Below are 14,628 nucleotides of genomic sequence, written 5' to 3'. Positions count from 1 at the left end.
TCACTTTCTTTCAGAATCAACCATGTCTGTGTCACCTGTGTTAGACCATTCAAACTACACACAACCATGGATACTCCTTTTCAACATAAATCAGCAAAAAAAAAAAAAAAAAGATCTTACCAGAGCTGGCCAAACAATGTTGCTTGGAACCTGTGCGTAGGGGTCCACTCTCTCTGCCCAGACGACTGTTTTCTCAACAAGAAATACCTGATGCGACTTATTACTGATTTTAAACCACTCGCGTTTGTCCCAATCCTGACCGTCAAATTCCACGTAAACCTGTGAAAATTATGAGAGAGGGAGACATGTAATTTTGACAGGGAATGCTGGAGGCTGAAAGAGGAGGTCGGTAGTTCGGAATAGATACAACTTTGGAGATGTACAGTGCTAATCATTTTTTATTCTAGACACCATGTCGCGGGAGCATGAACATTGTTCGGGGACTGGGGGGTGGGGGGGACAGGTATGTGAGTAAACTCAGTACCAACTTAAATCACCAATTGTTTACATCTAGAAATAAATTAGATGCCGATTGCGAAAGAAGGTACGGTTAAAACATTGAGAAGGGATTTAAGTACTTCAAAAGTTTGTGTCCCACAAATTGATTGTAATGTACTGCTCTCTCATACATGTGCAACTCCTTTTCATTGAATTTCATCGTTCCTAATGTTATTATAATTTTGGTGGACTGATGAAAGTGCTCAGATATATTTTTCTTTCATCAGTGCATGGCACCAAAAGAAATGTGATGAGGTGCAAAGTGCACGCATGGCTGGAGGTAACTATTATCATCCGCTATGCAACATTTACCGAAAAATAGATTTGTGTAAAAGTAAGTTGGCCTGACGTTTCGATCCTAGCAGGATCTTCTTCAAAGGCTAAATGACAAGTAACAGTAACAGAAGGTATAAAAACACGCACAGAAAATAGATTTGGTAAGATGACTGCTATGTCCGGACCTACTTTTCATGTTACGAAACAGGTCTAGCTTTAAGTACCTGCCAGAAACTACCTGCCTGAAATCTAACCTTACACGCAAAATGTTTCGAGGTGTTCAGGCGATCAGGTTTCCTCCCAGCACCTCAGGTACATGGTGTGATGTCCTTAGGCAGCTTTTGTCACCCTAGTTATTTTAATAATCATTTTCCTGGGTGAATGATTGATGACTTCAGGGTAATCCAATAGGGCCTTCCTGTTATTCCCTGGGGATCTATTTTCATACGGTCATGTGACCTTTAATATCCATTATTTTACATCAACTTTCTACAGTGAGAATGTTTCCTCTGGCTTTTAAGGTCTTTAAAAAAAAGCCTGTTTCTGACTTTCCCAACAAGGGATATTAACTGCAGCAGTCGGGTATGTCTATGCTATTAAAGGAGTTCAGAGAGATTGGTATGTGGTGATTCAGAACTTACTCTATTCACAATGATCTCCTTTAACACCAATTTTTGGTAAAAGCAGACAGATTCTAATGTTATTGCTTCTCCTCTTTCCTATTGTGCTAGCAGATTGTTAACTAAATTTTGTATGTTTTTCCCCTTTTTGTCTTAAATATCCTAAGTGTTAACTTCTTTTAACCCCCTTCCTGTCCTCCCTCCCTGGGCTCTCTCTCTCTCTCTCTCTCCACCCCTGGTTCCAATCTGACTTTTGCATGCAACATTCTATTGTAACTCATTGTTCTATAGCTCCCTCAAAACCAATAACCCCCTCTGTCTCCCTCCCCCCCCTCTCCCTTCTAAAGCAACACTCTATTGAGCTGACTACTATGTTTTTAACCCTTGTAACTCCCTCATAATCACTGGCCCCCACCTTCCCCTCCACTCCCTCCAATCCCCCATCTCTCTTCCTTTCTCTCTCTCTATTTCTCCTTCTACAAGCAACACTCCATTGAGCTGACTACTATGTTTTTAACCCTTGTAACTCCCTCATAATCACTGGCCTTCACCTCCCCTCCTCCCCCTCCCCTCCTCCCCCCTCCCCTCCTCCCCCCTCCCCTCCTCCCCCCTCCCTTTCTCTCTTCCTGTCTCTCTCTCTCTCTCTTTCTCCTTTTACATGCAACAGTCTATTGAACTGACAACTACTATGGAGATGAGCAGCAGATTGTTAACTAATCAAGCCTGGTGCTCTCTCCTCATCAATTTTCTTCCAGCTATCTGTCTGATCTAATCAACTGTGGATGCAACAAATTCACTCTGCCTTGAGGTAGCAATCAAGGAAATGAAGCAAAACAGCTGGTCCACGGTCACATTCAAGGACAGACTCACAGAAGAGATCATACAAAACAAAAAGGAATATTTTTCCCCTTATTCCACCTACTCGGTTTTTAATAATTCAGCACATTTCACAAAACATTCAGTTGCAGAAGAAAACATCTACTATCTCACACAAAGACACTTTCATTTTCATTATTATTATTTTTATTTATTTATTTATTTTTTTTTTATAGAAAAATGTTTCATTGTGTGCTAAATTTTCTAAACCGAAAGTGACCAGACCTGGAAAAAACCTATTAAAATCAACAGATTGGAATGTGGGAGCAACGTTCTTTGTTCCTCTACATCCTTTAAGGAATTGTATCTTATCCATCTGAATTTATTCATAAGTCATAATGAATAGTTTTGAGGAAATTGAACACTTATTGTTCAAATTTTCTTTTATATCCCTAATTAGCAAAAAAATAGATGCAAACATTTCAAAGTTCAAACATTCTGCTCTACCATCACATCAAATTGTCATCCTGGCTTGGACGTGGAACGAAAACAAAAAATCTGACGAACCCTTAAAGTCACTGGTTTGGGTATTTAGTAATTTACAAATGAGGAGACTTACCTGTCACCTTTATACACGCACTCTGATCTACCTTAGCCTTAGAATTGGTAACATTCATGCACTGCAACCCCAATGACCCCATCTAAGTTCACAGTGCTCCTCCTTCCAAATCTACAAATTCAGAGGCCTGTACAACAGTATACACACTTTGTATCATTCTTGGTGGACTCTCTTGAAGTTGAGAGAACATCTGACAACAAACTACTACCCATATATTCATGGGAGAGTGAAATGCCATTCTTATTTTGTTATTTTTCAGATAATATTTTTCACTCTACAGGGTATCATTTACCTATTGCTCTCAATGATGAGCGCCTATAGGCTACAATCAAACCATAAATCTGCACAATACCAACTAAATATCCCTTCCACTGCCTCTCTTCTTCTTTCTTACCCCTCACCCATCACCCCTCACCCTTCCTAGATATCCCCCCATGGCCTCTCTTCTCAGATTCCTCACCCCTCTCCCTAACCCTTCCCCTCCATTCCCATGTCATGCTTGAATATACAAATCACCATAGTATACTATACATGCTGACATATAAATGTCATTCATTTATTACACAGCTGTACATATAAAAAGTTTCTGCAGATAGCAGATAATAAATGATGTATATCTCCTGTGGAGCTCATATTATTTACCCATTATACCAAAGCATTACAATCAATGAATGCAATCACATGTTATGGTACATTTCAAGTCCTCATCTCCATATTGTGCAACTGTGTGTGAATGACCTTGTGGTTGTCATTGTATGGTAAATAGCCACACACAGATATATACACTTTTCAAGGCTGTACACTGAGGGAAGTCAAGAACACTCTCAACCTTGGGATATACTTGGGACAAAAGTTTTATCAGAATACCTCAATGATCAGAAGGAGAAGGAGGGGGGGGGGGGAATTTAGCCAGTATCACATCACAAAATGCTAGCAAAATGGTCAAATTGCTATAATTGGTGCAAAGATGCATATAGCCGTTTTGTAAGCAGGAACCAAAGTATATTGTAAAAGACGACCCTTCACAACCTTCGAAATTTCTAAACAAAAATTTTAATGCTTAATTATTCTATAGAGATCATCATATATCAGAGTGTCTGGAGTCAAAAGAGTCACAATTTACAAAATATTAATATTCTTATCCCCACAGTACCCAAGAACTGTAAATGATGTGGCTCTATGATACTGATTACTACATGTACTCCCATTCCTTTGCAAATTATTAGCACAATTTTAACATTTCAAAATTATGTTAAATTTAATTTAACTAATAAGCATTTCAAAATCATTCACAAAGTGTAGTGTAAAATTCTGAAGCTAAAAAAATCAGAACTTTGCTTTTCAAGGAAGACTCAATACTTTTTAAAATTAATCGAACTAAGAGAAAATCCACTATGAGAGGATTTTGACCAAAAAATAACAAATTTAATGCAGCATTGTACATATATTATATATATGTAGGACAAGGTGACACGACAGTCTCCACTTAACATCAATTGTACCAGATCTATGAAGTATTGATACAACTATTACTGATGCTTGACACATGTGTCCCTTCTGGCATCTCTCACAAAGAATAGCAATAGATTGAACAGTACTATAAAATGCTGCCACTCTTCTATGTTGTGTTACTCTGACTCTGCATTACATTGTTAATAACACATAGTTCCAACAGGAAACTGACTCAAATACAAGTAGTTTTTTTTTATCATGGTATAAATTGTTCTTGTTGAACAGATTAAGTTAGTAACTGAAACTGAACTGTGTCAGTGTGGTGTACGGAATTTCAAAACAAAAACGTTTTAATTGAAAATGCTACTTTGTGACCTATCATAGAAACTGTACCAAGCACACGACCCCTAAGAGTGCAAAGAGCAATAACCTAGACATGATTGAGTTAAGTCTGTATTAGGAATGAAATCTTGCCTTGATGTAACCTTCATTCAAAACAAGATACCTGCATTTTGTAATAGTAGCGAGAAGGCCCCTAGTTTTATCGGAATCTCGTCCATTTGATGTGACAGTTCATTACAATTCATTACTCAATTTAATCCCCACCACAAGGTAAAGAAAAACCTTCATCAAACAGATAACAGACCAAGTAGCTTTGATAAAAAAAAAAATCTTCATTAAAGTTTAGATTGCTTGTATAATTGAACAAAGGGAAAATCCTCCTGTAACCTCCCAGGCAGAACATTCTGTGCCTCCTACTCAAGACTTAGTCAGCTATTTTATCTACTGTGAAAGAGCTGCCCTGTGGTTAAAGGTATTCAGAGAACAGGAAACCACAGAATACACACAAGGCTATATAACACTCTCTCTCAATCCCATTCAAATCCAGTGACACACTGTCAGGGATCATCTTAACAGTTTTCAAGCAAGAATGTAAACAAACCACACACACTGTACGGGATAGGAATAAGTACCATTCATTACATAAGTTAGTGGTTGGTTCGTTCTGATGGGGTAATTGCAAAATGGAAGCTTATTAATACAGAAACGACCCGATGGCCAAGGTTCAGGACAAATCATTACAAAGCGATGTAAATCAATAGCAACTGAGGCCAAACTTGGTAACTAACAAACTTTAATGCATAAATAACCTGGCGGTCTTTGGAATGTAGGTTACGTTCTTTTCTACAAACCAGTGTCAACTTCACTGTAACATCAGGTTAGAATAAACAAGACCAACTTCCTTATTGCTTCAAGTTTTGTTTGACAAACATTATCAGAAATGATTTAATTACATTACTAATTTAAGTCACATTTCATTAACAAGCGATAAATGGAGAAGCAATTCTACAGTGTGGCAAAAATAAAAGACAATTGTTACAATGAGCCTTTGAAAACCTGTAAAATTAACACTCATTTATTACTTATAATACTTGTGGTGGAGGGTGTTGGGAGGGGGATTAACCTTTTAAACACACATGGATTTATTAGCAGTCTATTGAAGATTATCAAATGTATAATCTTTGTGGAAAGTGGAAATAAACTTTCTGAATACATGAAAAACATTTCTGACAATTTCATCAAGAGTGATTCAGTTTAAATGATCTGCATAATATATTTTGACTAATCCTAACCAGAATTAATTTCCATGAAAGAACACAGCAACTTTGTTCAACAAGACAACTGCATAATGTAGAGCATAATTAAGAATTTATCTGCTATTACACTGGTTATTCCTCTTGAAGAATACAATAATTTCTATGTCTCAGCCCACATAACAATAAATTCTTTCATCTTTCTTGACCTTCCTTTATAATCAAGAACTTATTTGCTACTTCAGTGGTTATTCTTCAGAAGAAGTATTTTTATTTCCCTTTTTTCTTTTCTTTTTTGGTTCGTAGCAAGCCAAAAATAACCTGCATCTTTTGAGGTTGTAATATTAATGAGTAACTAAATCCTTCACATTATAAACCCTGAAACACAGACAGAGAGGATCACACAAAATGCCACTGCAAATTCTGTCAAAGGTATGTACATGGTACTACCTGCAGGGAAGAGCCATAACCACAAGCATGTCACTGGTTTCTCCTCATACCACAATACTGAAGTTGACTTCGGTATGACCTTACTCACCAAGGTCCAGCTACCAACCCCCCCCCCCCACCTTAAAATCACTTTGGATGATCACATGGGGTACAAACCTCAAACCACATGAGTTCCACATAATTTTCTTTGTCATTAACAAAATCCAATATTATTTATGACACTGCATATATATATACGGTAAGATCATACTAGTCACTGTAAACAACAGTTTTCTCAATTTCTCGTCAAATTCAGGGTGAAAAGTCTATCTTCAAAATCAAAAAAATTAATGTTGCATAACCATAAATACAGGGTACATTGAAGAATGTAATGTTCGCAAATATTCTGCCTTAATTTGATTCCCTGTAGAAATTTACTTCAAACGAAATGTGTAACCACCTATCTTTGTGCAAGCTTTCAATCCTAACCAACAACCCTTACTTTTATCCCCTCATCCCGATCCCTCATTTCTATCTCTTTCCTTCTACCCCCACCCCCCTCCCCTCCAATCCACCAATTTCTCTTCCTTCTCTTGTGGCCATCTCTAAACATATCTGGTACAATCTCTTAACATATCTGGTACATGCAATTTACTCCCAGAAAACAACTCACAAAATTCATGGAACCTCTAGTAATAACATAAATCACAAGGGCAAGCAAACAAACTGTGCACACCTCCTATATTTGTTATGCTCTATAAGGAAGGCCGGTTCTCTTCAACCAAGTAAAGTAATTCTTCCTGATAGGAAGTCATGAACTTCCTTTGTTCACCATGTAAAAGCAATACAGTCCATGGATCATTGCTTCTACACAATGCTTGTCAGCCAGTGTAGTACATATCCTCACGCAATTGACAGAACCACCAAATCAGGTGTTTGCTCAAACATCCTCACACTGAACACTAGGCAGAACTATACATGTACTCACACCGCCGCCTACATTGGCGGGATAGTTCAATGAACCTCAACAGCAATATTTCCCACTATATAACAACATACTCCCTTATCGTAGAAAATGTACAAAAACAACAAAAAGAGCTGTTTCACTATGTTTCAAGACAGTAAGAAAGATGAATAGAATATCTACACAAAGAAATCCATAAATTTATCAGAGAAATATCAAATTTACAAAAAAACGGTTTCATGGTCAAACCGCCATTTATAAGATCTGTCAAATAATGTAAAAGCAAACAAATCATCAATTATGGCATTGTTGTCCCTTGTTGAACTGGAGTTCATTTAGTGTTCAATGACACCACAAAAGAAACAAACAAACAACCAGCCTTGGGTTCTTTTGAATAAGTTTGTTAAAAAAAATCTTACCTTTCTTTGGAGTTGTGAGACTCATGAGGAAATAGTCCTGCTACATAAAAAGAGTTCCAGTACAATCCCCTATAATAGTATTTCTGCACACTTTACTTTATACAACTCTTTTTTTTTACACACAATGTTTTTATGTCTTGTATTGCTACAGCACATGGTTCTCTAAAATCACATCATGAAGTATAATTCCTTAGCAACATTTATCACAAAAAATTCCTGCCTTGAAAACAGCTTGAAAACATTTTGCAGATATCTTGGAAATACTGATACAAACCACTCACATGCATTTAAGACATTTAACTGTAACTTAACATTAATTTATTCTTCATTTACAATCATAATAATATGCAGATTACAGCTAGTAACTGAACTACTCTCTTTTATCACCCCATTCACCTCCCCTTGTTTTCTAATTCCTTTGGTTCCATTTTCAGCCTTACATCCTCCTCTTTCCTTGTCATGTATTACCTCTTTTTGCCCCCCATCCCCCCACCCCCCACTTATGCCATTTCTTCCTCCTTTTCTCACTTTTCCCTTGTAAGTGGGTCAATGAAAAGAACCAAGTGATACAAAATTTTCGGGTAATAAATGTTATTTGATTGTCTCTCAGTACTTAATCATTGCACCTGACACTGTTAATTACTAGATTAAAAAAATCAATATAAACAAAACAAAAATTCAAAATTTCCAATGGTTTACTTCACTACTTGATATCTGAATTGAACTAGACGAGCTACCGCGTGACCTCGTCATGGGGAGTTTATTTATCTAACGAGAACATTGAAACATTTATCAAAATCAACTCCAAAAAGCCAATTTCAAATAAACAGGAAAACGAACCATGTTGGTTACAAACCCATAAAGTTCTTTTTATATCCCTGTGATAGCAAACTAAAAAACTGTGCATCCCAAGCTGCAATTGCAGAGACACTTATCTGTAAATGCCTGGAGGCCATTCATTACATTCACACTGGTCAATGGCTACAGCAGGCTTCGTGGATTTCACACAATGAACTAATAATCCGCACTTCCCGCATTTTATGTTGGCAGATTACCTCCCTTATCAATGACTCACGACAGCCACTACCTGTAAATTACCAAAGTGCTTTTACAGATCTAGAAAGACGTCGCCCCAGAGCGAGAAGGAGGCAAAGACTAAACTCTGTTGTCTCATCCTTTATAATGTGAATGCACTTTCATCTGTAGGTGACTGCTTCATTTAAAGTTGAAGAGTCAAGTCCCTGGGAATTATCTTTCCGACTGTTGACGACGATGATACATTACAATCTGCTTGGATACACAGATCTGCTATGCTAAAATATAAACGGGATGACAATGCGGCAAAAAGTGAACTTTCAGACTCACACATACATAGGCTGCACTCTCAAAACGTGGCAAAAATTAGTTTATAACCCCAAAGATACAGAGTATGAATTTCAAGGGCAATGGCATTCATGATACTGAAATTCAGTCGTTGGAAAAAAGTCTCCTGTACCTCTATAATGTTCGCACACTCTGTTATACAAAGACTAACCTAGTTGGATGATTAACGCTTCAAAGCTTCAATCTGTGTTTGGTTGTAACTGTTATTCACCAAGAATTGGAAAATTCACACGGATTTGGATACCTCCAATTCTAGGCATGTGATACATGTATTTACGACCCTTTGAATACTCTCAAAGGACCAGTTTTAACCAGTTATCTAATTTAGAGGAACTTTTTGTGTCCCACAAAATTTTACGTGCTGTTTTATTTTTAAACTGCAACTCTTTAAGGCTTGCTTAACTTCATCGTATCTAGTGGAAATTTGTGGTAGACCAAAGAAGATATAGATTATGTTTACAACTTTTCATGATATTTATGTTTTAAAACGGTCAAGTATGAAAACCACTCAAGTTTGGCAAATTCAAAGCAAAATGATGTCTTCATAAATCTACTGTCATAATAAAGGGAACATGCAAATGAAACAGTTGCTTGTAAGATATATGGCCTTCCAATTCTCTCTGGTCCACAAAAACACAGTCTAAGATATCTTAAAATTAATAAGCATTGATGAATATCGAAAATGAAAAGCAAATTTCTTTTGTGTATTAAGCTGAGACAGAACACTTCCTAACATGTTTCAAAACCCTTGTCATATATGTAAACAGATGGAATTGATCGGACTTAAATAAATAGGCTACCAGTACAAAGAGTAACGGCTTGAAGATACATCTTATCATTCAGACCCAGATCTAATCATTCAGCCTTCAAATATACAAATTATATAAAGATCAAAGACTATGTAACAGTTCTAAGTGCATTTAATGATAGACATAGCTAGTAGTATGCACAGTGTGTTTATATGTTCAGGGTGAATACACATGTAGCATTGACGACGACATTTGCTACTCAAGAACCAAATTTCTCTTCCGCCGTGGATGGAAGTGTGTCACCGTTTTCAAGTCTGAACTTTGCATTGCACTTTGAGGAGAATTTCATCAGTATACATGTATTTGAAGTACTGATAATAATATAAGGATGCTAATGCAGGCCAATGACTTGTGTATTGAGAGTTAATTTATATTTATCAAAGATATATGTGATGTAAGCTCTTGTCTACAATAATAGTGCCACCTTAGCTGAGTAACAGGTGATCACAAATGACCTTTGACATTGTGTTCTCAACAAACAAGTACATGAAAACAGCTCTTTGGTACCAAGATCAAATAGATGTAACCACGGATGGGTGGGTACGGGGGTGTAGGACTCTATATCCTAAAACAATTAAGGTCCTCAATGAGGTATATAGATGGGCACCATGTGCAAGAGGACCGGAGAGGGTGGACAATGATGATAATTCATACAGATGGTGACCACACAATGGACAATGTACTGGTGTGGTATGCTATTAAAGAAGAAGTATGACAAACTGCAGCCAAAACATGAAACTATGGCCGGTACAATGGGTTCAACAATTTCCACAGTAAATATGACAATATTCTCAAAGTATTTATCAGAAAGTTCAAACTTGTCATAATTATGATGTAAATTTTCTATTGAATATTCATTGTCAGATGCTACATTTAGAAATACTATCTTAACTTATCTTATATACTGTCTAGATTACTTCATTTTGATATGTGATATTTTTTGTAAATTTTTAATTTTATTTTTTTAATTAACAACTGTACATATGTCTGGAGTTGTGAATTGTTTTCCTAACTATAATCACTGTTTAGAAAGATCAATTTCATTCACAATCCTCTTTGCTCCCAAAAGTAGCAAAAGATAAGATCTGGGTTGGAAATTAAAAGTGTTTCCGCCTTCTTGACATGAACGTACTGCGCAGAAAATGACAGTACTTATTTAACTCTACTGTTTTATATAGCTCTCTTTGATCTTGAGCTCAAGAGAGTATTTATAACTTACAAATCCAAACAGCCCTAGGTCCAAAAAGCATTAAGGAAAATATTCTGCACTAGAACTTTACAAGAGAGCAAGAGGTTTGATGAAAACTTTTAAAGGAGGCTTCCTCGAGTAGGTCCGATCGAAGGAATAATTTTAAATCAACCAGTTCAACGAGGTAAGTCCTGACTCCTGGCTGACATTTTTCTACAAGGAGCATGTACAATAGACTTGGAAAGAGAAAATACTTCCTTTCTTGCTCACTGAGAACTTTCCATGCCATATTCGGTCACCTTTTAGGAACAGACCTTTGCGGAAATTACAGGGCAAGAACTTAGACAAGGGTTCATTTGTTTACCCTTGCTGTTGTGTGCACATTCAATCAATCAATCGTTCATTCAATCATTCATTCATGCATTAATTAATTCATTCATTCATTGATGCACGTAGCAGTAAACTGTAACCTTACAGAATTGAACTTTCCTACAATTTCAATAGCGTAGACAAACAGAGAGTAGTAGGAACGAGGGTATAATTGCTAAATTCCTATTACAAATGTGTGTAGGTATTGTAAGCTTAACTAGTAGGTGAACATCATTTTGTGAATAACAACGGAAGTCCAGATAGCAACCTAAAAACGCAGATCCGAAAAGATAATAAAGTCTGCAAACATTTAAGTTGTAGAAACACTCTATGTGATAGAAAGAATAAGTGTGGAGGGGGTGGGGGGGGGGCATCAACTGGAAGTGACTGGCCATAGAGGTTGTACAGTGTCAAAATATTACCAGTTTATTCCAGGCACAATAGAGTGCGAGAGTGCTGAGATTGAGACAGGTAAGCCAGAGGAAGCGTAGAAAATCTTGGAAACCAGAATGTCACTGGCCAGTTTGAATCTAGCTATTCTAGACAATAATTTTCTTGCTCATTCAAATTTCATTTATGTTTTCCGTTCATGAATAAGTTGAAGCTAGTAACATACCAAAATGCTGAATTCTTCATAAAAATCCCTTCCCTATTACTTCTCAGGTTGCCACAAATTAAATAAAGTGTAACATCACTAAGCAACTGTGTAGAGTTTTCTGAATCATGGTACCATCCACCATGGGTCTGTTTATAGCTCCATGCATCCACAAAGGAATGGATATATGATATCCACAAATTAAGGGCTGGATACAGAAGATCAGTTGTCAGTACAATAGTTCCGTTGCTATTTTGTGAACTTTGAATAAACCGTCACTGACACGTTTGAATTACTTGCATGATACCCACATAGCAAGTCTGTCTAGCAATAATCAGCAGCTCTAGCATCCTAATAAAAAAGGCTCTATGTGAATATACTGAACTTTGCTTTAACTTTGCTATAAATACAGTAGAGTCTATCTAGTACAAGTCAAGATCAAACATACAAACCATCCCCAAGAGCCTGCCTGCAAGCTGCATACTCCCCTCTCTATGGATCTCTCGCCTCTGTGGGAATTCCTACTAAGTATTTAGCTAAACCAGCGAGAATTGAGTTGGCTATATTGCCATCTGTACCATCTGCACAAATCCTATGAGTCCTATGAAATCCTGCAACTTCCTTTTAAACCCCAATCCAGTTTGCAGTATATCACAAGGCTTCCTGATATTTAACCTTGGCATGATTGAAACTTAGTAAATTACAAGTCAAGATGGCCAGTACCAAATTACAAGTTTATTACAACAATCTATTTCCGTTATGATGTTCTCCACCCCGGTGGCGATCCCCTTGGGATGTAAATAACGCACGCTTTTCACAGTCTGACCTAGTGTAACCACCACTTCAGTATGTAACTCCCTGTAGGGTCCCTCCTAAAATTGACTGCCAAAGTGCCATTCCTCAATCTTCCTCTGATCGGGGAAGAGCGTATAAATGCTTGCTTCATGAGCATGCTCTTGCATAGCATGGTTACTCATGAAGTAAATTTTCAAACTCTATGACTAATCACCCAAGGGGGTACCCAGGTTCCAACTTACCTTGGGCTTTTCTCCTCATTTCACTTTTTCTCTTCTTTTCTCTGCCTTTTTTAAAATATTTTATGTTTGTTGTAATATCAATTCAACTATGATAAACTACCAAAGCCATTGAATATGTATGTCAACTATAAGTCCTGGCAAGGACATGTGAGCTCAATAAATTAAAAAAAAATATGTGCTTGCCGGCTTGAACATTTTTTTTTTTTTTTATCTTTTTCATCTCATGTATTAAAAGGAAACAAATTGATCCATTGCTTCCCTTTACAGCAAAGAAAATGGTGATAAATATGTAGAATAAAAATCAATCCAGCTGTTATTATCACATAATTCTATAAATAAAGTGTTGATATAAAATTTCAACTACATATCTATTTGAACAGCCAATATAAACATTACAAAGGGATAAATAATGGCATAAAACAATGTAATCCTATTTATTAACATCACAAACCTACATCTATGATTGCATAAATCATTGCACTCCAATCCTATCTAGCTAACAACAACATATAACGGTTATGCACTGCGTCCTTGTTGACCCACTTCAAGATCATAGCCCTCTAGTTCCTTTTAAATCTACCATTTAAATGTTTATAACACATTTTCTCCATTGCATTTTCACTCCATTCCTTTTTGCATTATTGCGACTACAGAACAATGGACTGTATGTATGTTAAATCCTATTTCTTGGGAAAGAGAAACCTTGACTCAACCAAAATTCGAAAAGATCAAAAACACTTAAATAATGAGATATCCTCACTGAATGTCCAAAGTCACTTGAAATCCAAATAACATCTATAGAGCCTCTACTGTCTGATGGTGGTGAGTCATATAATTTTATTGTGGTATTTTAATTTTCCCAAGCTAGATTAAAACAACATGTCTTTCTGCATTAACAAACACATCCATCAACCAATTTGCAGAGCTGTAGATTTTATGCCCTCAAGTGACTAAGATAAATGTTCGTTAATTACCAGGTAGAATGGGGCCCTCTGCTCATGAAACTAGAAAATTAGGTGACGGAAGATTTTATCTGTTCTTCCAAAAGATAGAGACAATTCAAGAAAGGCCAAAAAGTAACAATAGATCTTCAAGAAAGAAACAATAAATCAGCATTCACTCAAGAAGCATGCATGATCCAGTTCCCACCAGAAAGTTGCCATGGGAGAGGGGGGTGGGAGGGGAAGGGTCAGGGCTGGGGTGGGAGGTGATTCCATATTTCATGGCTATCCCTCAAAATGCTAGGGTCAAGGGCCTCTTAAGAGAATACCATAATGTTGACAAACTTTTGACCATGGTATTGATTACAATATCATTTACATTTAAGAAGACATAGTCTGGAAATATTTCTCTAGAAAAATTAAAGGAAAGATGAGCTTTCCAAACAAAGGGGGAGGCCAGCCTCCTCACTCCCCTCCCCCCCCCCTCCTCCCACACACTCCCTTTCTTCCTTTCCACCACTTCATATAAACCCTGAATAAACATTTTATAGCACTTGGGAAAATTTGTATTTCCATTAAAAGTTAGTAACAAATGGTCAGTCTGTTGTATATCATTG

The 14,628-nt window shown here is 36.9% G+C and overlaps 1 protein-coding gene across 3 annotated transcripts in view; it reads right to left on the bottom strand.

Annotated features, from left to right (window-relative positions):
- LOC139967938 (probable JmjC domain-containing histone demethylation protein 2C) overlaps window positions 1-14,628 on the bottom strand; it is a 128,051-nt gene that overhangs the window by 83,536 nt on the left and 29,887 nt on the right. For all 3 annotated transcript variants that reach the window (XM_071972163.1, XM_071972165.1, XM_071972164.1), the window contains exon 2: window positions 121-279. In XM_071972163.1, the coding sequence (XP_071828264.1) occupies window positions 121-279 (159 nt within the window). The remainder of the gene's footprint in view (window positions 1-120; window positions 280-14,628) is intronic.

The sequence above is a fragment of the Apostichopus japonicus genome, chromosome 5, assembly GCF_037975245.1.
Source record: "Apostichopus japonicus isolate 1M-3 chromosome 5, ASM3797524v1, whole genome shotgun sequence".
NCBI classification, from domain to species: domain Eukaryota; kingdom Metazoa; phylum Echinodermata; class Holothuroidea; order Aspidochirotida; family Stichopodidae; genus Apostichopus; species Apostichopus japonicus.
This window is presented reverse-complemented; position numbering and strand designations above follow the sequence as displayed.